General features: G+C 45.4%; 1 protein-coding gene across 8 annotated transcripts in view; it reads left to right on the plus strand.

Moving 5' to 3' along the window:
* Positions 1 to 24,133, plus strand: part of ANK1 (ankyrin 1) — a 321,679-nt gene that overhangs the window by 277,622 nt on the left and 19,924 nt on the right. For 4 of the 8 annotated variants that reach the window (XM_073588873.1, XM_073588874.1, XM_073588875.1 and 1 more), the window contains 7 exons: positions 3,952 to 4,083; positions 5,297 to 5,473; positions 15,198 to 15,506; positions 15,600 to 15,672; positions 16,940 to 16,990; positions 17,181 to 17,352; positions 22,165 to 22,248. In XM_073588873.1, coding sequence (XP_073444974.1) covers positions 3,952 to 4,083; positions 5,297 to 5,473; positions 15,198 to 15,506; positions 15,600 to 15,672; positions 16,940 to 16,990; positions 17,181 to 17,352; positions 22,165 to 22,248 — 998 coding nt within the window. The other 4 variants (XM_073588876.1, XM_073588877.1, XM_073588878.1 and 1 more) reach the window with 2 other exon arrangements.

Consider the following 24,133-nt stretch of genomic DNA (forward strand, 5'->3'; position numbering starts at 1 on the left):
CCAGGGCTCAGGGGTCATCACCCTCCTGAGAGATGAGTCAAAAGGGGTAGAAAGGGCCGAAAGTGGTTCCACGGCACGCGTTCCGCGCCAGTTCTCCACTTGGCAACCAGTAGTCCACCACCGGTGGTGGCGTGGACGCACTCATCTCTGTTGATGTGGTAGCTTCGCTCCATCCGGCCCCCAGCTCCTGCAGTTCCAACCGCAGGTGAGGGACCGGGGTCGTTGACCGGTGAGAAGCGGAGCGGCAAAGCTGGGGCCTGCTAGTGTGGATGGCAGACGGCTCCGCGAAGGCGGCGGAGCCTGATGACCCGGCCGAAGCCGCAATCCGGAGCGGGGCCGGAGCAGCCTCGGACCTTGATGGGCAGGCCGCAGCCACAGTATGGAGTGCGGCAGTGGCGGCCCCGGACATCGGTGAGCAGGCCGCAGCTGGAACCATGAGCGAGGCAGAGGCGGCCGCGGGTGCCGCCGGGTAGGCCGCGGTCGGTGCCGCATTCGTACCAGAGGCGGCCGCGGAGCAGGCCACAACCGGAGCCGAAGAGGGAGTAGCGGCGGCTGTCAGCAAGGAGGCTGCGGAGACAGACGGCCCAGCCTCCGCGGCGGACTGGAACAAGGTCGCGGCAGCAGCAGGCCAAGACAGGTAGGCAACCACCGGGGTGTGAAGTTCGGCCGGGGTGGCCGCTGGTCTGCTCCGCGCCCGGCGACGCGGGACGGGGCGCCGCGGCTCGGGGCCATCGACGAGCATGGGGTGTGGGAACGGGACCTGCCTGTGGGGCCGCTGGCCAAGCCGGGGGAACGCTCACCTTCCCCGGCGCCGCAGCTCCTTCTAGGCCGTACCACCGTTCCTCCAGGGGTCAGTGCGGGGAGTCGCTGATATCCGCTGCTCCTCCGCAGCTCCCGGTCCCGTCATTGGAGGTCCACTGCTGTTCTTCGTCCCGCCATCCGGCAGGACCAGCCTCCAGGCCCGATAGTTCCGCAGAGGGGGTCGGTAACAGTTCCCCCAGTGGCTGCCACGGGTAGTCCAATTTAGCGCCACCCTCCTCCTGCCCGGCGATCACCAGCGCTGGAGAGGCGCAGAGTCTTTTTCGGGTTTTCCTCTGCTGACTCCAGACACAGTCCCAATTTTTATTCCACTCGGGCACCATCTTGCAAAGTTTCTTTCCCGGTCCGGATCCTCTGATGACAAACGATGATCCGGAACAAAGTCTCCAAATTATAATCCACAGGTATTTGTAATCCACCGGTACTTGCAATCCACAGGTGAGCAGTCCAAGTTCTTCTAGCTTCTCCAGTCGCAGGCCTGCCGCGGAAGGTGTCGTATTAGCGGCGGCGATCCTGCCGACTACGCCAAATGTGGTAGAGGCCGGGATTAGAGGGTGGACCGCTGCTTACCAGACGAGACAAAGACGAGACGGAGACAGATTCCACTTGCAACAGTTCCGGATCTTTATTCGTCGTCCTCCTGACGACCACAACCACGCGCCGCAGCTTCTTTACAGCACTCTATCTCCAGGCCCGGGTACGTGCACCTTTGCTCCAGTCAAAGTAACGTCCCTCGCGGATCTTTCGCTGGGGCTGTCCTAGACCAATCTACCGCCAGCGCTTCACCTGCCCGAGGTCGTCGTCCAATTGGTACCCCCGGGGCCTCACTTGTCCTGCGGTACGTCGTGTCAGAGTCACCGCCTCGTCTGTCCTGCGGTACGCTGTGTCAGGGCCACCCCCCTGACTGTCCTGTCCTGTCAGTCCCCCGGTCAAGCTCTTCACCGTTCCGTCTTCCGTTCTGAGTCTTCTTCTGTCGAGCTCCTCCCGGGACTGACTCCTTGGAACCCCAACCACTCCTACTTATCCCCTCTCTCACCGGGAATTCCCCTCCTGGGTTCCTATCTCCCCGCCCCCCATGACTATGCGTTTCTCGAGCCATAAGCTGTTGTTAAGTCCTAATCTACTCTCTCCTGCCATCTTGTGGTCATTTCTCGGTACTGTACTCTCCTATCCACCTTTCCCAGCTGTCACCCTTCTAACCTGTCAATCTCCATCTCTAGTGCACAAACCGTCCCCGCCTACTACCAGTCAAGTCTGTCCGTCAAGTCACCTTCCCCACATGTATACCTTAAAGGGCATGTCCTATGTGTATACCCAAAAGGGTATGTCCTATGCACATAGCCAAAAGGGTCTCAGGACTGGCTCTTTCAGCATCCATAGGAAATGCACCGACGCCATGATGTAACTGTGATGACGTCTGGGGCATCGATCCTTTTTCTTAAGGGGGTATGTTCAGGGGTCAATAATAATTGTTAAGGGAGCACACAAAACACTATTGTTAAGGAGGCACTCAGGAGGCATTATTCATTAAGGGGGCTCACTTTATGAGAGGACAGTTGTAGCAGATAAAGGGCACTCGGAGAATTATTACTTAAGAGGGTGCTTATGGGGCATAGTTCCTTTATAAGAGACACAGAGGCCTTTACACCTCTTTAAGGGGACTTTTTTTTAGGAAGCCCTCAGGCATAAGCACTTTATAAGGGGGCACACAGATTTTGTCACTAACGAGGCATAATTGGTGCAGGTGACGCTAGGCCTCAGCAGGCCTGAATGGATATAATCTACCCAGACCACTGTATATATACGACAAGTCATTCATGGATCCACCATCCACAATAGACATTTGGCTGGTTTAAGACTTTTCTTTTCGTCATATTAATTTCTTGTTCTTTTCATCATGTTTTTTTTACAAGTTGTTTTTGATGACTTTTTATTTTATTACATTGATATCATAGGGGTTTTTTTTTTTGCATGATTTAGATCCTAAACCATCTAACCATGTTGCATAAATGCTATTTTTTTTCTCAGCTTTTTTTGTATGGATAATCAATTGTATTTAATTAGGACCTGTCACCAGGTCAAAAGTAGCCAGTTTTTGCTCTTATTTTATTCCCACTCCTCCCCTGAGTATTCTGCATTTTTATTTTTCTAAAATCCGCCATATTGTCCCAGAGATATGGGCTTTTTTATTTAGCGCTAATCGTTTTGGTCTTTTACCAAGGAGGCATGGCTCGCGGGATTATCTGGGGGCGTGTCTGTTGGCTGCACTGCATACGTACTCTGAGTCACGCCCCCACTATTGGCGCTAAATAAACAGGTCCAATCTCTGGAACCGTATGGCGGATTTAAGAAAAACGAAAAACGACATACTCAGGGGAGCGACGTGATAAAGTGAGAGCAAAATTGGCCACAATTGACTCTGTGACAGGTCCTCTTTAATAGATCAAGCAAAAGGGATATGATTTAGTGATTGACTGACTTGCCTTTAAATGCAGAATCGGGGTATTTCTGCTCTAAAAACTGCATTAAAATCACTGTATTAAATCTGCTCCAAAAATGCATAAAAAAGGGAAAACACGTGGAAAAAATACAACAAACGGATTGCACATTTTGATGTGGAAACTTGTTAAAAAATTGCAGAAAAATAATTTTTCAAAAGATATTGTATGTACAGTAAAGTAATAGCCCCAATATACACAAGGACCATAAATCCCCAATACATTTAAGGTACATTTAACCATCATTTTACTTTTTATTTCATAAGTTAATAGTACACGTGAAAATAAGCAACTTTGTAACATAGCGCATCAGATAAATCTTTTTTCTCTACTTGATTTGATCTTTTGCTCTCTATTCAAGGTTAAAATTTGTATTCAGTGAAGACAGATTTTCACGTTACTAAGACAGGAGATGACAGTTGGTGCTTATAAGATTCTATGGAGGGGGAGGAGCTAGACAGCGACAGAAGTTCTGCTGCAAGTTCTCTTAAGAACTTCATGAGCACCAACTGTCAATCTCCTACACTTCCGTCATTATCGGTTTCTATAGGTCATGTTGAATGTTACACAGCGACCAGTGCATTGTAAAGTATTACATTACTCTGTGGTGACGGTGGATGTGTCCTGTTCGCAGAGCTGGCGAGGGAGCTGCAGTTTGAGATGGACGACATCAATAGGATTAGAGTGGAAAATCCAAATTCACTACTGGAGCAGAGCGCGGCGTTACTACACCTCTGGGCAACGCGGCAAGGTTCCAACGCAAAGCGTACGTATACACCGAACGGTGGTGGGCCGACATTGGCATTTGCCAGATGACAGGTATTATCACACACCGGACATTATTAAGGTCTTATAGGTAATTTGTCTCTAACCCTTTAAATACACCCCCGCAGAGCCAACTTCTGGTGGCCCTTACTTACATTGATTTATCAGTGTCATAGTGCCACACTTTGGGCCCATTGTAGGTTCATTTGGTATCACAAACATCCCTCAAGTGATATGTGATACCATTACCATTAATCATAGGATCAAACCATGACCTACCAGTCCGTGGCTCCCACTTATATTATGGGCAGCAGGGCTTTTGTGCTAATTGCTCTACCTCTACAAAAAAAGTGATAGGACAGGCTGAGAGGCCGAGTCCAAGTCATCAGAAGGGGTTGTTAGGTGTACCATATAGCTGATACCCTGCTGCAATGGCTGGGATTGGAGATAACTCTGATCTTGGTTTTTAACCTAAATGCTCTGCTCAATGGCAACCACTATATTTAAAGAGAATCTGTCTGCTGCCTTTTGCTATATAATCTGAGTACAGCATGAGGTAGGGGTTAAAACGCAGAATTCAACGATGTGTCACTTATCAAGCTGTGTGCTGTTGTTTATTTACAATGAAGGTTTTATCACCAGGTGATTATCATGGCTGGGACTATTTGTCTCATGAGCACAGGTCTGACTCCTCCCCCTCCTGTGATAAGCAGCTAATTGTCTGTAGACTATATACATACAGAGCCTGTTGTGGTTGGGGCTAGCTTTCTCAGCTCTGCTTCATACTAAATCTAAAAACTCTGATTGTGTGAGAACCGCTACACCCAGTAATCTAAGCGATACATTGTTGGAATCAGGGACTCTTTGCCTACATCAGGCTGCTCTCAGATGAGATAGCAAAAACCTGCTGACGGATTCCCTTTAAGAGACCGGACAGACCAACATACAGATGGCAAATTGTAGGAGCAGCCTGGAGTGTAGATAACTCCAAGCACAAATTAAACAACTTAGATGCCGTGGTTAATATCAAGCGCTGCATCTAAGGGGTTTGAATGAGGAAGTGTATCTCCTTCAGCATGACAACTTCAAGCGTGGGGTGCTAGTGGGTTGTTCTGGACTAAACAAAGGTCCCCAGGTCTGTCATCTTTGTATTTCTGCAAAATTCACTGTAATACAAGAGTATTGCAGTCCGTTACTTTTTATTATTAATGCAGTGGAAGACCTGTACACAGCCCTGCGAAACATAGACCGCAATGAGATCGTAACCATGCTGGAAGGATCTGGTGGGCGTCAGAGCAGAAGCCTCAAGGGGGATCACCGGTATAACAACAGTGACGGATCCATATCCCCCTCTCAGAGGAACGGAACAGTCCCATGGGGGTCCTCACCAGGTAAGAGGCATGTGATAAGACTTATTGTATGTGAGCTGGCGGATTCGTGGAATTAACCTGGACAGCTTGTTTTATTAATTAGCATAGTGGTGGGCGACGGGCAGCCGGGAACCACATGCATTTCTCGGGTGTCCTCCCTGCGGCACTTGGCCTCCCTCTTCCTTCTTTTGTCTACTTTCTGAATATTGTTTTTATATCTCCTAACTCCCATAGTCTGTTTATATTGAATACACATAATACACAGCAAAAAAAAAAAACAATTCTGAGGCATCTTTTATCACACTTGTATGTGGTGCCATCCCTCTGGTATTCCTCCTGGAAATATATGATTAAATTGACAAATGGGTGTTACCGTTCCCCTTCTCAGTAGGGTGTGTCCTACGCAGTCTGACACTAAGCAGTGATTTGAGTGGGTCATACTCTGTAGGGACACCCCCCCAAATGGTAATGCCTATTTCTAAGATGAACAACATAGGGGGGTCAGAGTTTGATTTAAAAAAAAGATCCTTCAGAAGTGATGTTTTCTGGGGAATACAAGAATTTGTTTAAGAAGAGAGAACAGGTCTGTCCCACTGTATACATTTATGGAAAGACCATAATGCAGAGGGAGCAGTTACTGGTAGAAGCACAACATTATACTTAATCTATGGAGCAAAAATGGAATCAAAGGCTTAACTGAAGCCCCCATAATGTGCTAGGTTGACCTCTACTGAAGTAGATGTATCCAGAGCACTTTAAGGGGGTCTATTACCCCCAAACTAAAATAGAACTATTTAGACATTCTTGTAGGGGACTTAGCTGCTGTGTAAATCTTACTGGTACTGTAGATTTTAGTAATTTAGTTTCATATAAATCAGTTTTATTGCATATGCTAAGGAGGAGGGCTTTGGTGCACCCTTGGTGTAGCCAAGGGCTCAATGCACCTTTGGTGTGGCCAAGGGCTCAGTGCACCTTTGGTGTGTCCAAGGGCTCAGTGCACCTTTGGTGTGGCCAGGGGCTCAATGCACCTTTGGTGTGGCCAAGGGCTCAATGCACCTTTGGAGTGGCCAAGGGCTCAGTGCACCTTTGGTGTGGCCAATTGCTCAGTGCACCCTTTGTGTGTCCAAGGGCTCAGTGCACTTTTGGTGTGGCCAAGGGCTCAGTGCACCCTTGGTGTGGCCAAGGGCTCAGTGCACCCTTGGTGTGGCCAAAGTCTCAGTGTGCCTTTGGCGTGTCCAAGAGCTCAGTACACCTTTGGCGTGACCAAGGGCTCAGTGCACCTTTGGTGTGGCCAAGGGCTCAGTGCACCTTTGGTGTGGCCAAGGGCTCAGTGCACCTTTGGTGTGGCCAAGGGCTCAGTGCACCTTTGGTGTGGCCAAGGGCTCAGTGCACCTTTGGTGTGGCCAAGGGCTCAGTGCAGCTTTGGTGTTGCCAAGGGCTCAGTGCACCTTTGCTGTGGCCAAAGGCTCAGTGCACCTTTGCTGTGGCCAAGGGCTCAGTGAACCTTTGGTGTGGCCAAGGGCTCAGTGCACCTTTGGTGTGGCCAAGGGCTCAGTGCACCTTTGGTGTGGCCAAGGGCTCAGTGCACCTTTGGTGTGGCCAAGGGCTCAGTGCAGCTTTGGTGTTGCCAAGGGCTCAGTGCACCTTTGCTGTGGCCAAGGGCTCAATGCACCTTTGCTGTGGCCAAAGGCTCAGTGCACCTTTGGTGTGGCCAAGGGCTCAGTGCACCTTTGGTGTGGCCAAGGGCTCAGTGCACCTTTGCTGTGGCCAAGGGCTCAATGCACCTTTGCTGTGGCCAAGGGCTCAGTGCACCTTTGCTGTGGCCAAAGGCTCAATGCACCTTTGCTGTGGCCAAAGGCTCAGTGCACTCTTTGTGTAGCCAATGGCTCAGTGCACCTTTGGTGTGTGCATTTTTCCACCTCCTCAATTACCATCATCTGCTCCTCCCCTTATGGTGATTGACAGTACCCATTTCAAGTACTGTCTGATCTAAAATCCCAAGCTCTGCACATACTGACACTGGAGGAACCGAGAGCACAGTGTTTGGGCTCAATCAGACATTCAATTTTTATCCATGTATGAAAAAACAGAGGATTATTTTGATCAGAGTGTGATAAGCGTGTGGTCCGGGTGTCATTTGTTTTTCTTGCACATGGAGAAATAAAAATAAATTCTCCACCTTCCCTATTCTTGGATGTCATCTGTGTGCGCTCAATTTCATTCATGGACCCATTTATCAAAACTGGACACGTCGCCACGGTTTTCTGCAGATCGAAAGGTCCGCAAAAAGCCACAGACATATGAATGGCCCCACAGACTATCACAGATAAAAGTGCAATCCACTAAAAACACGGATAGCACTCATGTGAAAATTGGATGTCTAAATGAGCCCTTAGTGTGTTCAGGAGTACTCTTATCCCTCTCCTGCGTGTGTCGGCCACTTGCTGCACACAATGTCACAAAGCAGTGAGTGGCCGCTGCTGACAGGAGAGGGAGAGGAGAACACACAGAGAAACACTGGACTATGTGTGTTCTCCTCTCCCTCTCCCATTAGTAGCGGCCACTTGCTGCACACAGGATCACACAGTAGCGGGTGGAGAGGGTAATGGGTGCACTCACACACACTGACATTGTTCACATTCTCATTCCTCCCTTGTCAGCATCGACCACTCGCTGCTTTGCGATCCACTATGTATCGAGTGGCCGCTATGCACAGGAGCGAGATGAGAATCCGGCCCCTGCACACACTGACACTGTGTATTCAAGTGCATGGCCCCTGCAGTGTCAGTGTGTGCAGGGCTGGCTATTTAAATTGAGCAGCGCTCCAAATTGAACCCTGCCCATCACATATAAGGGGAGGGTGGTGGATGGTATTTGATGGGCCATGATAGGTGGCTACAACAAGGGTGCACCGAAGCCTCCTCATTTACATATGTAATAAACCTGTTCTTATACAAAGCAAAATCACGAAAATATACAGTACTGGTATGATTTTTATAGTTCTCATACTGTATAGTAATTTGTACAGTTGTGCTCAATAGTTTACATACCCCTGCAGAATTTTTGCTTTATTGGCCTTTTTTCAGAGAATATGAATGATTACACCAAAACTTTTTCTCCACTTGTGGTTAGTGTTTGGGTAAAGCCATTTATTGTCAATCTAATGTATTTTCTCTATTTAAATCATAATGACAACCCAAAACATCCAAATGACCCTGATCAAAAGTTCACATACCCCATGTATTTTCCGTGTATTGCCCCCTCTAACATCAATGACAGCTTGAAGTCTTTTGTGGTAGTTGTGGAGGGGGTTCTTTATTTTCTCAAGTGGTAAAGCTGCCCACTCTTCTTGGCAAAACACCTCTAGTTCCTGTAAATTCCTGGGCTGTCTAGCATGAACTGCGCGCTTGAGATCTCCCCAGAGTGGCTCAATGATATTGAGGTCAGGAGACTGAGATGGCCACTCCAGAACCTTCACTTTGTTCTGCTGTAGCCAATGTCAGGTCGACTTGGCGTTGTGTTTTGGATCGTTGTTATGTTGGAACGTCCAAGTATGTCCCATGCGCAGCTTCCAGGCTGATGAGTGCAAATTTGCCTCCAGTATTTGCTGATAACGTGCCGCATTCATCTTTCCTTCAACTTTGACCAAGTTTCCTGTGTCTTTGTAGCTCACACATCCCCAAAACATCAGCGATCCACCTCCGTGCTTTACAGTCGGAATGGTGTTCCTTTCATCATAGACCATGTTGACCTCTCTCCAAATCTAATGTTTATGGTTGTGGCCAAACCAAAAAGTTCAATTTTGGTCTCATCAATCCAAATTACCTTGTTCCAGAAGTTTTGAGGCTTGTCTCTGTGCTGTTTTGCATATTGTAGGCGAGATACTTTGTGACATTCACACAGTAATGGCTTTCTTCTGGCGACTCGACCATGCAGCCCATTTTTCTTCAAGTGCCTCCTTATTGTGCATCTTGAAACAGCCACACGACTAGTTTTCAGAGAGTCCTGTATTTCAGCTGATGTTATTTGAGGATTTTTCTTTGAATCACAGACAATTTTCCTGGCAGTTGTGGGCGAAATTTTCATTGGTCTACATGACCGTGGTTTTGTTTTTACAAAGCCCCTAACTTTCCATTTGTTAATCATAGTTTGAACGCTGCTGACTGGCATTATCAATTCCTTGGATATCTAATTGTATCCCTTTCCTGTTTTATACAAAACAACTACCTTTTCCCGTAGATCTTTTGACAATTCTTTTGCTTTCCCCATGACTCACAATCCAGAAACATCAGTGGCTGGATGAAAGATGCCAGAGTCTGTCTGGATCCCAGAAACTCAGTCAGCTTTTATGCACACACACTGACTACAAGCAAACAGGTCACAGGTGAGGATGTTATCTTTAGTAGCCATTCAAACCCATTTGTGTCAACTTCTGTGCATGTTATCTGGTCAAAATCACCAGGGTATGTGAACTTTTGATCAGGGTCATTTGGATGTTTTGAGTTGCCATTATGATTTAAAAAAAAAAAATACAGTAGTTTGTGGACAATAAATGGCTTCACCCAACCACTAACCATGAGTGGAGAAAAAGTTTTGGTGTTATCATTCACATTCTCTGAAAAAGGTCAAGAAAGCAAAAGTTCAGCCGAGGTGTGTAAAGTTTTGAACACAACTGTAGGTGTGCTGTAAAAGACGCGAGGATCATTGGAAAAAGGATCATGCACGTTGGATTTTGCTTACTTTAGATTTTAATGTTCTAATCCGAGGACGATAATTACTATCAGTCTTATGGTTACATCCAGCACGTTGGCTGTGGGCACAGAATGCATGGCATCAGCACTAACACCTGTATCAGAGATGCATTCACCCAAAACGTCTCCATTTCACAGTAAGGCCAAGTTCACGCACCCTGTGAACCCAACCTTAGGGCTATACTGACTACGGGAGCATGGCTTCCTGCCTCCTTGTATAACCCATGATCGGTGTGATCCATGTCTGTCCCATCGTCTCATCCTCCCCACCCCTGAAGGAATATTGTGGGGCTGGAATCTATGTGTGTGTACGTCTCACCCTTTCTCTCTCCTTTCTCTCACTTCTTTTCTGAGCCTCTTCGTTCACCTCTGACCTCCTCATGCTTCTGTTCTTCCTCTTTCAGTCAGGACCAGGTGCCCCTCCATCCTCAATCCCACCCTAAACCTGAGGGATGTATGTATTTCTGTGGCCTTTAATCAGTCACAATCTCTGTATATCAATATACTACGCATGTTCCATGTACATATTTCAATGCATTTTACAATATTAGAAATCATGGCTTCTTTCTTCCAAAAACAGTGCCACACGTGTCTGAAGGTTGTAGGCGGTATTGCAGACACAACCCATGTACAGGTGTGGCGCTGTTTCTGGAAGATAGCAGTTATGTTTTTCTAATGCAGTGTAATCTCTTCAATGGATGTGTTTTATTGTATTAGAATATTAGATACATCAAACTGCAAATTTCTTTTTAGATTTCTTCTCATGCTTTGGACCTGTGAAGTGGATCTGTCATCAGATTTAACAATATAAACTTCATGCATTATTATTTAGAGCTCTTAGACCTGATGGGACTGATGTACTCACTTTGTTAATACATGTCAGAAAGACTTTATAATCATTTGTGCAGGCTTATACTTAGCTCTGCCCACCTAGTCTGTTTGACAACTCCTCAGTGTTCCTCCTCCCTGTTACTGCTGAATTCTCCGCCCACCTAGCCTGATTGACATTTCCTCAGTGTTTCTCCTCCCTGTTCCTGCTGAATCTCCACTCACCTAGCCTGATGGAAATCTCCTCAGTGTTCTTCCTCTTTGCTACTGCTGAATCTCTGCCCACCTACTCTGATTGACATGTCAGTGTTCCTCCTCCCTGTTACCGATGAATCTCTGCCCACATAGCCTGATTAAAAAACTCCTCAGTGTTCCTCCCCTCTGATACTGTTAAATCTCTATCCTTCTAGTCTGATTGAAATGTCCTCAGTGTTCCTCCTCCCTGCTACTGCTGAATCCCCACCCACCTAGTCTGATTGACATATCAGTGTTCCTCCTCCCTGCTACTGATGAGTGTCTGCAAACCTAGTCTGATTGACATTTCCTCAGTTTTCCTCCTCCCTGCTACTACTGAATCTCCACTCACATAGCCTGATGGAAATCTCCTCAGTGTTCCTCCTCCCTGCTACTGCTGAATCTCTATCCAACTAGCCTGATTAAAAATCTCCTCAGTGTTCCTCCCCTTTGTTACTGCTAAATCTCTGTCTACCTTGCCTGATTGACATTTCCTCAGTGTTGTCTCTGTTACTGCTAAATCTCTGTCCAACTTGTCTTATTGGCATCTCCTCAGTGTTGCTCCCCCCTGCTACTGCTGAATCTCTGCCCACCTAGTTTGAGTGCCATCTCCTCAGTCTTTCTCTTCCCTGTTATTTCTAAATTTCTGTTCACCTAGCCTAATTAAAAAATCTCAGTGTTCCTTCTCCCTGCTACTGCTGAATCTCTGTCCTCCTAGCCTGATTGACATCTCCTCAGGGTTCTTCCCCTCTGCTACTGCTGAATCTCTGTCCTCCTAGCCTCATTGACATCTCCTCAGGGTTCTTCCCCTCTGCTTCTGCTGACTCTCCGACCAACCTTACCTCACTGACAGCTCTTTGCTTCTACTTTCTAACACTGCTCAGTATAAGCTGCAGTCTGTCTGAGTGGACAGTGATTGAATATACTTAAAGCCATTCTGACTGGTAATTCAAGTAAGTACACCAGTCTCTTAAGGTCTAAGAGATTAATTTAGTTATGTATGAATTTTATATGAAGAAATTTGGTGACATCCACTTTAATGGGGTTGTCTACAGTTGGAGACTTCTGTTTTTTACTTAAATTCATATATTTGGGGTTAAAAAAAAAATTTCTTTGCAGTTGGGATTCATTAAAAATGTTGCACTGTTTGGCTTCTACAGGCTCTTTGTTTCCCTGCAACTTCAACTTTGATGTGGTCTGTGGTTATAAATCAGCTTGGTGGAGCTAAAAAATAAAGACATATAAAAGAGTAACAAACTATCAAAATGAGCTCACTGATGGATTCTCTTTCAACTCCTTCTGCAGCCAGAAATTTAACAGTGCAACACCATAAGCTGTAGAAAGCAAATGGTGCAATTTTTTTTTTTAATGAAAACCGATTGCAAAAATAGTTGCCCATGCATGAATTTAAGTAAAAAAAAAAATGTCCTCAATATGGACAACACCATTATATATAAAATTAGGGCGCTGAAGCTTAATTGGGCCACATACAGATTTGGTATCCTCACATAACTAGCACAATTTCCTAGGAATTTACAGAGAATAGTAACTTAGTTTTAGCAGTTAGTCGTCAAAATTCTACTAGAGGAGCCCAAAAGGTCCCCTCTGTCGTAATAGAGGACACCAATGTAAGAGATCCCAGGCTTGAGACAAGTACATAGAAATCTGTTTACTGCCTGCTGCTGGGACGGTCAGCAGAGCGGGGGACCGATGTGTTCTGTATTAGAAAAAACATTTTGACAGTTAGAGTGATCAATGAGTGGAACAGGCTGCCACGAGAAGTGGTGAGTTCTCCTTCAATGGAAGTCTTCAAACAGAGGCTGGACAGACATCTGTCTGGGATGATTTAGTGAATCCTGCTTTGAGCAGGGGGTTGGACCAGATGGCCCAGGAGGTCCCTTCCAACTCTACCATTCTATGATTCTATGATTCTATGTATGTCCGTGTTTGCAAGTGTGTCCATGCGTGTTGTGGTGTACTTGTGTTAGTCAGTACCTATATCCTGTGGGCTGTAAAGCTTTGGCATAATGAAAGAGACGCCCTGGTGTTGTGCCAGTTATTTTTTTTAACACCCTTCTGGTTGCATATCCTAAGTGCTGTTATATTGATGTATACATAAGGTGCATCATGTTGGTGGGATTCTCCCATCTGGTACTGGGGGGTCTCATGTTTCTAAAAACAGCAGAGCGGGTGTGACGCGTGGCTGGGTGGCTGTCACCGATGATGGCTCAAACAGCTGAGTAACAGTGTGGTGACAAGGAGCTTCGCGGCCCGAACATTCAGTATCATACACTCTATATAGGGACTTGGCCCTAATATATCTCACTGTAAGCTGTTACCACTAGCGAAGCCCTCGGTCCTGGTGTCTGCAAGGGAAATTGAGCCAAAGCCATTCACACTGTACAATAACTATTCCCCTGTTTAAATTCTTTACTTCTCATCCTTGACGAAAAGAAAAAAAAAACCTGTGCATTTATTAAAAGAATGCAAAAACTTCATTTTTATGGTTTCTGGCAAAGGGGAGTGGCTCATAGAGTAATGATGCAGAGCAGCCAAAACACACGCCCCAGAGGATCCCACGAGCCACGCCCCCGAAGACCATACAAATCAGCAGTAAATAAAAAAAAAAGCCCAATATCTCTGGAATCATAGGGCAGATTAGAAAAAAAAAATGGAATACTCAGAGGAGCAGCGGAAATAAAATAAGAGCAAAAAGCACATGATGTGTTCATTCTTTTTGCCATGGCTACATCCAGGGACAAGTTCACCAAGCAGTCTACATTAATAATGTAGTTAGAGAAGAGCAATTTGATTTGTGCTGCCCTGGTTTGGCGTCCATTCCTCTGTGACAGCTGGTCTTCACTTCTGCACTCAGCATCCTGGGTACCTCTTAATAGGACCTGCGCCATCATAAAGGGGGGTGCAACTTGTCATGGTGAGGATAGACCTCACCCAAATTAATGACATCACAGGGCCAAGTATGGACAAGAAGTTCCTCAGAAGTGGAGACTATCTACCATGGAGGACCAATCATATTAATCATCTCTACTATTAATATAATCAAGGACCTGGCACATCCACTCACTGACTTCCAACTTGTTTCAACGAGAACTGTGTAATTCCTCATTTCTCCAGTGGTGGCACTGTAGGGAAACTGAGCAGGTGGTTTTACCACTGATCACAGACAATCACTGTGATCAGCCTATAGATGTAGGTTGCTACTATCAGAAAGGCATTGTCTGAGCTGAACAACCCCTTTAAGATATACTGTATACACATCTATTGGATTAATAGATGCTATTCCCATTAGTTCATCAGGTGTCCTTATGTTACATATTTTCCCCTAAATTAAAAATATTACCTTAAAACCCCACCAGGTTTCAATCTCTTTAATATTCCGCCTTACAAATCCTGCATAACTCTACAATGGGTATGGATTACATTTTGGTGCTATGGGAAAGCAAGAAGACCACCCATTAGTAGTGGCAGCCATATGGATGGGCACCCCGCCATCTAACCAAAGCTACAAACATGGCCGAATTGATCAAAGACAACGTCTTGTATTTACTGGTGATTATTCATTTTCTAGGGATCGATGTTCTTGAAATCTTTTGGGACATTAAAGGGGTTGTCCAGCCTTTTATAGTTGATGGCCCAATTTTTGTATTAGATAGATGGTGGTCTGACTTTCGGCACCACTGCCGATTAGCTGTTTGGAGGGACTGCCGTTCTCGTGCTTCAGCCTCTTTGATTTTCATCAGCTTACAGGATGAGGATAGACCATCAATTTTAAAAGTCTGAATAACCTCTTTAATTGGATGAGCACAAAAATTACCCTCCTGAATGTGGGAGGAAGGGGGTATATAGTTGTATCTACTTGTATTTAGAGTGAGTGAGTGTGACATCCCCTTCCCCATCCTACCCTCCCATAGGTAACCCCTTGACGCAGGATGAGCTGCTTTCCCCGGCCTCTCTCAACTACTCCCTACCCTCCCCATTGCGACTGGAGCCGTATTGGAGTGAAGCTTCCATTTTGGATGGAGTACCTATGGCAACAGCTGAGCCAGACGGGGTGCTTGATCTGCCTGATCTTCCTCTTTGGGCCTCTGGCCTGTCCCCATCCCTCGTGGCTCCTGAAGACTCATCCCTGGATTGCAGCAAAGCTGAGGATGAGTGGGATGCCCCGCCACGTCCGTCTTCGGGCTCCCCTGATCTGGATGAGGAGGAAACTGAAGCTGGAGGTCAGAGGTTAAAGATTGTGGTAGGAGAAAGCCAACGAGAGAGAGGGGACGGACGATGATACCTAAACGATCTGTACATGTGTCTCATTGCAGGACCAAAGCGGGTCCAAGCCCGGATCACTGAGACCCCCACAGCGTGCAGAGTGACAGGTGGTAAGGTAGAGAGGTAAGTCTTATGTCCTAGTATGACCCCCCAACATCTCCTGCTTTATGGACATGCGTAACTTTGTAAATGTGACCTCTACTCTCATTACCTCAGTGCAGCAATCTCATCCCTCAAGCTGAAGTACACAAAAAGTGGGGCTTAAAGGGGTTATCCTTCAAACTGAAAACAATGAAAAAAAATCTCTGAAGTAATAACCATTACCCTTCTAACCATAAATTCAAAGGTGTAACCTCAATTCTCTAGTGTCATCTTCACTTTTTTCAGCCTCTTTCCTCGCTCCTCTGCTGCTCTGGTCTCTGCACTTTCGGTGGGCCGGTACAGCTCACCCCATGTGACCAGGAAGGTTCAGAATCTCCTAGGCGAGCATTGCAGTCAGTATGTGCTGAGGCATCATCTCCTGTAGTCCTCCACCAATCTACAGAGGAAATAGTCCCTCACATACGGTCTCAGCGAACGCACTAAAAAATAGTCTAATAAATATCTATAATTCTAATATATATTATTTATCTGCTACCTCATATATTTATCTATCCATTAATTATCTGCCTAATTAATTTACCGATCGATCTACTAACTACTTTGTAATTATTTACCTTATTATATCTTTTTCCATCTATTATCTACCTTGATCTCGCTCTCTTTTTTCATCTATCTATCTAGTATCTTTCTATCTATTTATCTATTATCTGCCTCATACTTTTTGTTTGACAACCCCTTTAATCTACCCAAGCATCATCTCATATGCTAATACTTACCCCACAATGTCTTCCGTTTATCCCTCTCGCCTTACAATGATCTCCTCAGGAAGGTCAATGGAAGATGGCCACAAATGGCGCCTTCCATCGGAGGTAGCCCTCCCTTCCTCTGACGTAGGCGGTTCAAAACGAGGTCTGAACAGAACCTATGTTCCCTGGATCATTTCACATCTACATTTTTTCCATTTTCTTTATCCCACTCACCTGTGTAGACAACCATAGAGACCGACCATACTGCTCCTATGGAGCCAATGAAGAGAGGGGGCCCGTAGTCTTTACTATCGGGCCATAGGAACCTGTGCTAAACTCCATAGCCAATATAAATAAGCAGTGTCTTGGGAGACAATTTCCCAAAGGGTCTTGAGCAAAATGAGGGAAATACGTAATAGTTCAATGTGGCAAGACCTGGCACCATAATGGAGGCCTATTTCAACCTTATGGGGTCCTCTCTCTTCTTTGTACTCCACTTCCTACCTCTCCGACACAGTCAAACTCTTGACTATCTTCTTTAGGTCCTTGCAGTCCTCTTTGGCTTCTTCTACTGGGCCCTACATCAGCCAGAGGTATGCTTCTACCCTGGTAGTCGCTCTCCTGGATGGATATATTCGATGACCAAGAACAGGGTCATTAGCAGAGGGTTTTTTTTGGGGGGATATGTAGGAAGCTTAATAAATTATTTCCACCATCTATAACTATAGATTATTTAATGAAGAGCACACCACAGTGTGAAACATATGTCTTTCCAATCTATAGGGTTCTGGACTGGAGCACAGACGCCCCCTCACCCTCTTCTCCTCGTCGATCTCCTCACCAGGACAATGGTGCCCCCTTGCCATATGAAGAGCTTCATCCAACATTTAAGGGAAGTGCAAGGATACGAGTGACACAACAGAGCACCGTGTATAGTTCGAGCCGGCTGGGAGAGGTAGGTACTCTGAGGACAGGGGGTAAAAGACAAAAATTAAAAGGAGATATCTTATGAAAATCGAGTATGGTAGCGATGAAAATATGGGACGTGTAGTGACTTTTAGGACAGCTCTGAGGTTATATGTCCCTCAGCAACCTCCTCGTCTCTTTCCTCTCTCCCTTTCCATTTTGAGGGTTATTAAATGTCTCTCCGCCTTACTTCCCACCAGCTCCAATTTCAGACCCTCCCATGAAACAGCTGAGACATTCACATACACACAGACATACATCCACCCTGAAGCTTTCATATGGGGCTTCCCCCCAGCCCCGAAACCTGAACGGGGGACCACATCTGCTGATTTTGGGGCGGACATTTGGATCTTATCTCAAAGAAGTGCTGAATCTGAGGGATTTTTGATAGTAGGACATCTTCCTTCACTCCATAGATAATAAGACGTATAACTATGTATACGTCTTATTTTTGGTGGGGGTGAGACCAACATTTTTACCCTTTTTTTTTTTTTTTTAATTTTTTTAATCGCAAGGCTATTTTTATCCCTTTGCTTGGTTACAGTTAATTAAGTAGGATAGAATGTGGGGTTTTGTGACAGAATTGGGGGTCTGCATAGTCCTGATTGGCTTTTTCGTGGTGAGCTGCCAAAATGTGGTTCATATTGTACGTGGAGCTGCAAAGTTTGTATTGCGTCGCCTTCATACTGAGCTAGACCGGGAACTGGGAGAAGGAGGCGTGGATGACGATGAGGAGACTCTGACCACCAAGGTGGTACGACGGAGGGTGATCGTCAAGGTAAATGGTGTGTTCTGTACAGTGAAGGAATTGTTGATGACTTTTATGTGGTCTGTATGTGTGTATGTATATATCTAATATATAAAGCTCAAGTGTGTGTATGTATGTGTGTACTGTATGTGTGTGTGTGTGTATGTGTGTGTGTACTGTATGTGTGTGTGTGTGTGTGTGTGTATGTGTGTGTGTGTATGTCCGGGATAGGCATCCGCACCGTCGCAGCTACAGCCACAAAATTTGGCACAGTCACACGTCTGGACCCCGAGAGATTCATAGGCTATGTTGTGAGGCGAAATTTTAACCCCGCGCGTTCCAATTCACCAAACAATTTTGCCCCTATCTACATAATGGGGAAAAGTGTGTGTGTGTCAAGCCCCGCCCCTCATTATGATGTCATAATGGTTGCCATGGCGATGCTGATGTCATCATAGGTTGCAAGCCCCGCCGCTCATTATGATGTCATAATGGTTGACTATGGGATGGAGGATGTATGATGGGTATATGGGCACTGGACTATGGGATGGAGTATATGTATGACGGGTATATGGGCACGGGACTATGGGATGGAGGATGTGTGATGGGTATATGGGTACTGGACTATGGGATGGAGGATATGTATGACAGGTATATGGGCACGGGACTATGGGATGGAGGATATGTATGATGGGTATATGGGCATGGGACTATGGGATGGCGGATATGTATGATGGGTATATGGGCACGGGACTATGGGATGGAGGATATGTATGGTGGGTATATGGGCATGGGATTATGAGATGAAGGATGTGTGATGGGTATATGGGCACTCGACTATGGGATGGCGAATATGTATGATGGGTATTTGGCATGGGACTATGGGATGGAGGATGTGTGATGGGTATATGGGCATGGAACTATGGGATGGAGGATGTGTGATGGATATATGGGCACTCGACTATGGGATGGTGAATATGTATGATGGGTATTTGGCATGGGACTATGGGATGGAGGATGTGTGATGGGTATATGGGTATGGGACTATGGGATGGAGGATGTGTGATGGATATATGGGCACTCGACTATGGGATGGCAAATATGTATGATGGGTATTTGGCATGGGACTATGGGATGGAGGATGTGTGATGGGTATATGGGCACTCGACTATGGGATGGAGGATATGCATGTTTGGTATATGGGCACGGGCCTATGGGATGGAGGATAATTATAATTTGCTATAACTAACCACAGTTAGTTACTATGCCCGGGCAGCGCCGGGCTCTTCAGCTAGTTTAATTTATATAATAGGACTGTTCTCCAGTCTGTATATCAGTGTATAGGACACTGTCTCCAGTGTGTGCATGTATATGAAAAAAGAAGGATCACTTGGTCCAAAAATGATCTAGTTGGTGCACCCCTGCTAGCTCCTATATATACTGTATATACACACATTCAATTTCTATACTAGGACTGCTCTCTGATCTGTAGAACATTGTGTAGGATGTATACTATACGGAGAAAAGTATTAGGACCCCTTCATATTACACCTACAAGAGCTTTTATGATCTCCAGTTCTACATCCATAGACATTAATATGGAGTCAGCCCTTTTGCAGCTATAACAGTTTCCTCTCTTCTGTGAAGGCTTTCTATTAGATTTTGTAGGTGACTGTAGGTGCTTTTTTGTCTTCATCTAGAAGAGCATTTGTGAGATTAGATGGGAGGGCCAGGCTCACAATCTCTGCTTTATTTAATCCCAGTGCTTTTGGATTGTGTTGCGGTTGAGGCTCTGTTCGACCCTTCATGTTCTTCCCCCAACTATTTCTTTATGGACTTTGCTTTGTGCACTGGGCACAGTGATAAGGAACAGAAAAGTGTCTTCCCCAAACTGTTCCCACAAAACTGAAAGCTAGAATTGTCCAAAATCTCATGTACTAAAGCATCAAGATTTCCTTTTATTGGAACTAAGGGGCTGAGGCCGATCTCTGAGTAACACCCTCCCATAGCGTTATCCCTCCTACACCGAGCTGTACAGCCGGCACAATGCAGTTGGTGGGTAACATTCTCTTGTCATTCACCAAATTCAGACTCCTCCATCAGATGACAGATAGAGAAGTGTGATCCATCACTGCACAGAACACCTTTCCTCCAGAGTTCAGTGGTGGCGGCTTTACATCATTCCAGCCGATGGTCAGAATTGTGCTTGGTGATGTACGGCTGCATGCAGCTGCTCGGCCAAGAAGCTCTCGGCGGGGGGTGCAGTGTTTGTGTTGATTTTAATCCCAGAGGAGATCTGAATTTTGCAGTTATGGAGTCAGCAGAGCGTTGGTGGCCCTTCTGCCCTCTGCTCCTCAGCACTCGGCACCCCGGTCTGTAACTCTCTGTGGTCTCCACTTCGTGGCTTAGTTGCTGCAGTTTCTTCTACATATCAATAATATCACTCACAGGGGATGGGGAAGATTTCGGAGGGAGAAATGTCATGAACAGACTTTTTACCCCGGTGACTCGTATTACAGGACCGCCGCTGGTATCAGGGAGCTCTTTACCACCGGCCATTCTGTCTCATGGTAATAATGGCAGATGGCGAGGACAGGGGTTTTAATGTTATATACCAGGGGCAATGGGGCCTAGGTGTTATCCAGAGGGGGAAAAGAGTTGGATTTTATACACCAGGGCGAGGAGCCGGATGTTATACACCAGGGCAATGGGACTGAATGGTAAATATGAGTGTATTGATTAAGACTTGTGTTCCAATACTTTTCTCAATATAGTGTTCACATATTCTGTATAGATAGATTGACTCAACATTGACAGTTCAACACCAAGAAGAAAAAGTCATGGAATTATGGAAATGACAGGATCAATAGACTTTTAATGATATAGGTTTGGCTACCGTACATTGTCACCCCACACCATAATCTCGAGAGTAGGACCAATGTTACATTGTCTCGTGAAGGCCTCTTCATGGTGTTTCCAATGTGGTCACTTCATATTCAAGAAATAGCGTTTAGTGATCCATTCTATACTTCTATACATTGCCTGCACAAACTTTCACAAAGTGTTTGTACGACATTGGGCTATGAGCAAGATGTCCAGCTACAGGCGCCTCATTGACCTCACACCACCTCACAAAGGCTTTCATGATTCAGAGCAAGCTGGCAATGGAGGAGGCTGGAATGGAGATCTATCCTCTAAAGCAAGGAGTCTTGCTTCTGTCGTGGATGTAATGATAGCTGGAGATTGGTTTGGAGGCCATGTGGACAATGCTATGAAGAGGCCTTCACGTGGTGACAGTGTCCCAAGAGCCTTTTTTCTGCACAATAACTCCAGGCCCCATGTTGCGGGTGCTACTGTGTGTGGCCTAAACGTGCTACCATTGTCTGTAGTGTCTCCGGACTTGTCTCCCATAGAGCACATCTGGGACGTCATAGGTTGGCAATTACAAAGGAGATGCCAGCAGCAGATCTTGATGATTTCGTGCCCAAGTGCATTCAACGCAGCAGAACATTCCTCAGACAACCATTAATATCCTCGTTTTTAGCAACCAAGACATTTAAGTGTGAGAATTTCTGCATGTAATGCTCATACTCCAGAACTGATTAAATCGTGATGTTTTGAAAATTTTCTTTTCATTTTTTTCACAATTTTCTTATCATTAGCATGTATATCCATCCTGTGATTTCCAGAATGCAACGACTTGTCCTTCTTGCTGTGTTGAGGAGTGAATATAAACCTGTTCTCTGGTCCTGGAAGTCAAATGAGATGCTGTGTTTGTGAATGGTGCCGTCCTATAAATCGACGGCATTCTGTGATGTAAGCAGCGACTTGGAGCCACTTTTGACCACCCATTGACCTCTAAATAGCACTTGTAATCTCGTGAGCTATTTACAGTTCAGTCTGGTCAAGCTCCATTAAACTGGAGTATCACATAATAGGACTCGGCCATACGGCTTTGTAATCATGAGTGTCTACAAATGCAATGTGTAGTAATAATAGTTTAGAAATGGCTCCCTGTACCCTAAAGTTATGTCACTTCTTCACCCATTCCAGGGGAATGAAGTCCCTGACATTCCTGGGGAGCAAGTGACAGAGGAGGAATTTACAGATGAGCAAGGGAACATAGTAACGAAGAAGGTGAGTGTCCATTGTGGCGCCTGTGTACTATTGTATTATAGGTTTACATTAGGGTCTTGCCTTTTCTTTGGCCTATTAAGGGGGTCCATCAGATTTCGGCAATTGGTTCCTGCAAGGATGGCTCCGTAGGCTGTGCTAAAACATTTTTCTTAGGGGAAGATCAGCATCTTAGAGGAGTTGTCCAGCATCAATACTCAACCTTACTGATCTCTCAAAGCTCCTGATACCGGTATTGTCTTGACAATCAAGAAATGGCCGAACATGTCTTCTGATCAGCCAATAATTGGGGATTTTCTGCCATGTGTGGTCTGTTTTAGTTGGGGCCAGGAAATGGAAACTAGAGGGGACAACGTAAGCATCATAACAGGAGCTGTGGAGGGATCAGTGAGGATGGGTATCACTTCTTTAATTTTAATTTTTTTTTACACCAGTCCAAGCCCTCCGAAAAAAGGAAGACGATTAGCAACAGAGTTCCTAAAAGAGCCCAGACATACTGTATCTCTGAAAAAAAGCACATTATCCGCTAAAAAAACTTCGAAATTAAAGCACTGATGTACGCAGCTCCTATGCAGATTTATGTGTCTCCCTAGCTACAGACTACATCCCTTTGGTGGTGTCTGGTCATGTGTTTCTCTACGCTTTATTGAAGAGAACCTGTCAAGTTCCACAAGCATTCCCGAAACCGCCACCATTATGGTTTACAGTCCTATTCCTGCATCCCAACTGGCCCAGCCAATTGTTGATACGACCACAAGAAAACAAATTAGATTATGGTCGCTCATCATATGCAAAGACTTAGGAATAATCCGGGAGGACACCACGTCACCCTGAAGGATCCAACCTCAGACACTGTAGTCATAACTCCCTTGGGTGCCATCTCTGCATGTGAGGAGGACATCATCACATTTCTACTGGATTATTCCTAGGTGATTTGGATATTTTGAGTGTCTGCCCAATATAAGTCATATTTTGTAGTCATTCCAAGAATTATCTAACTGTTTTCCTATATTTTCTGTCTTATACTCAAAAGGGTTTTCTCTTATGAGGACAGCGTGCTCGAATAATATGTTTGAGTCCCCGTGACAGCATGTCTCACGCCTGTTTGACAGTCACAACACATGCAGTGTGGACCCATTCATAAAATGTCTTAAAGTAGTAGACAGCTCCTTTAAAGAGTTATTCCCATTTTAGCAGTTTGTCAGCTATCACGGTAGGAGCACTCTGTTATCTCCGGCAAACCCATAAATTATGACGAGAGTGGAGGAATCTCTGAGCCTTGTTCTGGAGATCAGTCGGGGCGATCAGCAAATTATCACCATTTCTAATCTACGAGATCTGCAAACCACAATTTCATGTTGATGGTCGGCTACTTGGGATGCACCTAACATATATTCTCAAGGAATATTGATAATCAGGGGTGGATAAAGACAGCAGAGGCCAAGGGTAAGAAGGCCTCAGGGCCCCTAGTTCTCCAACTTGATAGTGACACCATAAAGGATCACAGACAGAGACTACCCATCTAGGTGCCAATTAAATACAAAAGTTCCCCATATACCAGGAAACAAAGTGAATAAGAAACTCAACTCAAATATAATCCAACAACAACAAATCTCATATGTAAACTATTAAGCACAATTTGAGATCAACTAGAGTTTTTCAAGCATAGTGTATTTTATTAAAGTAATTGTAAAAAGAGCATAAATACTAATGCAGGTTGCAGCTGACAGTAATATAATAATATTTCAAATAGCACATTGAAACAATAGTAAAAATTAAGTAAAAGTACCTCATTAATTTCTGCAGTCAGCTAATATAAGATAATTAAACAGCTCAAACCTGTTTAAATAGTGTGCAAGACCAAAGTAAGGTGTAACCTCTAATCACT

The sequence above is a fragment of the Dendrobates tinctorius genome, unplaced genomic scaffold (assembly GCF_039654945.1).
Source record: "Dendrobates tinctorius isolate UK_male_01 unplaced genomic scaffold, ASM3965494v1 ptg000104l, whole genome shotgun sequence".
Classification (NCBI taxonomy): Eukaryota; Metazoa; Chordata; class Amphibia; order Anura; family Dendrobatidae; genus Dendrobates; species Dendrobates tinctorius.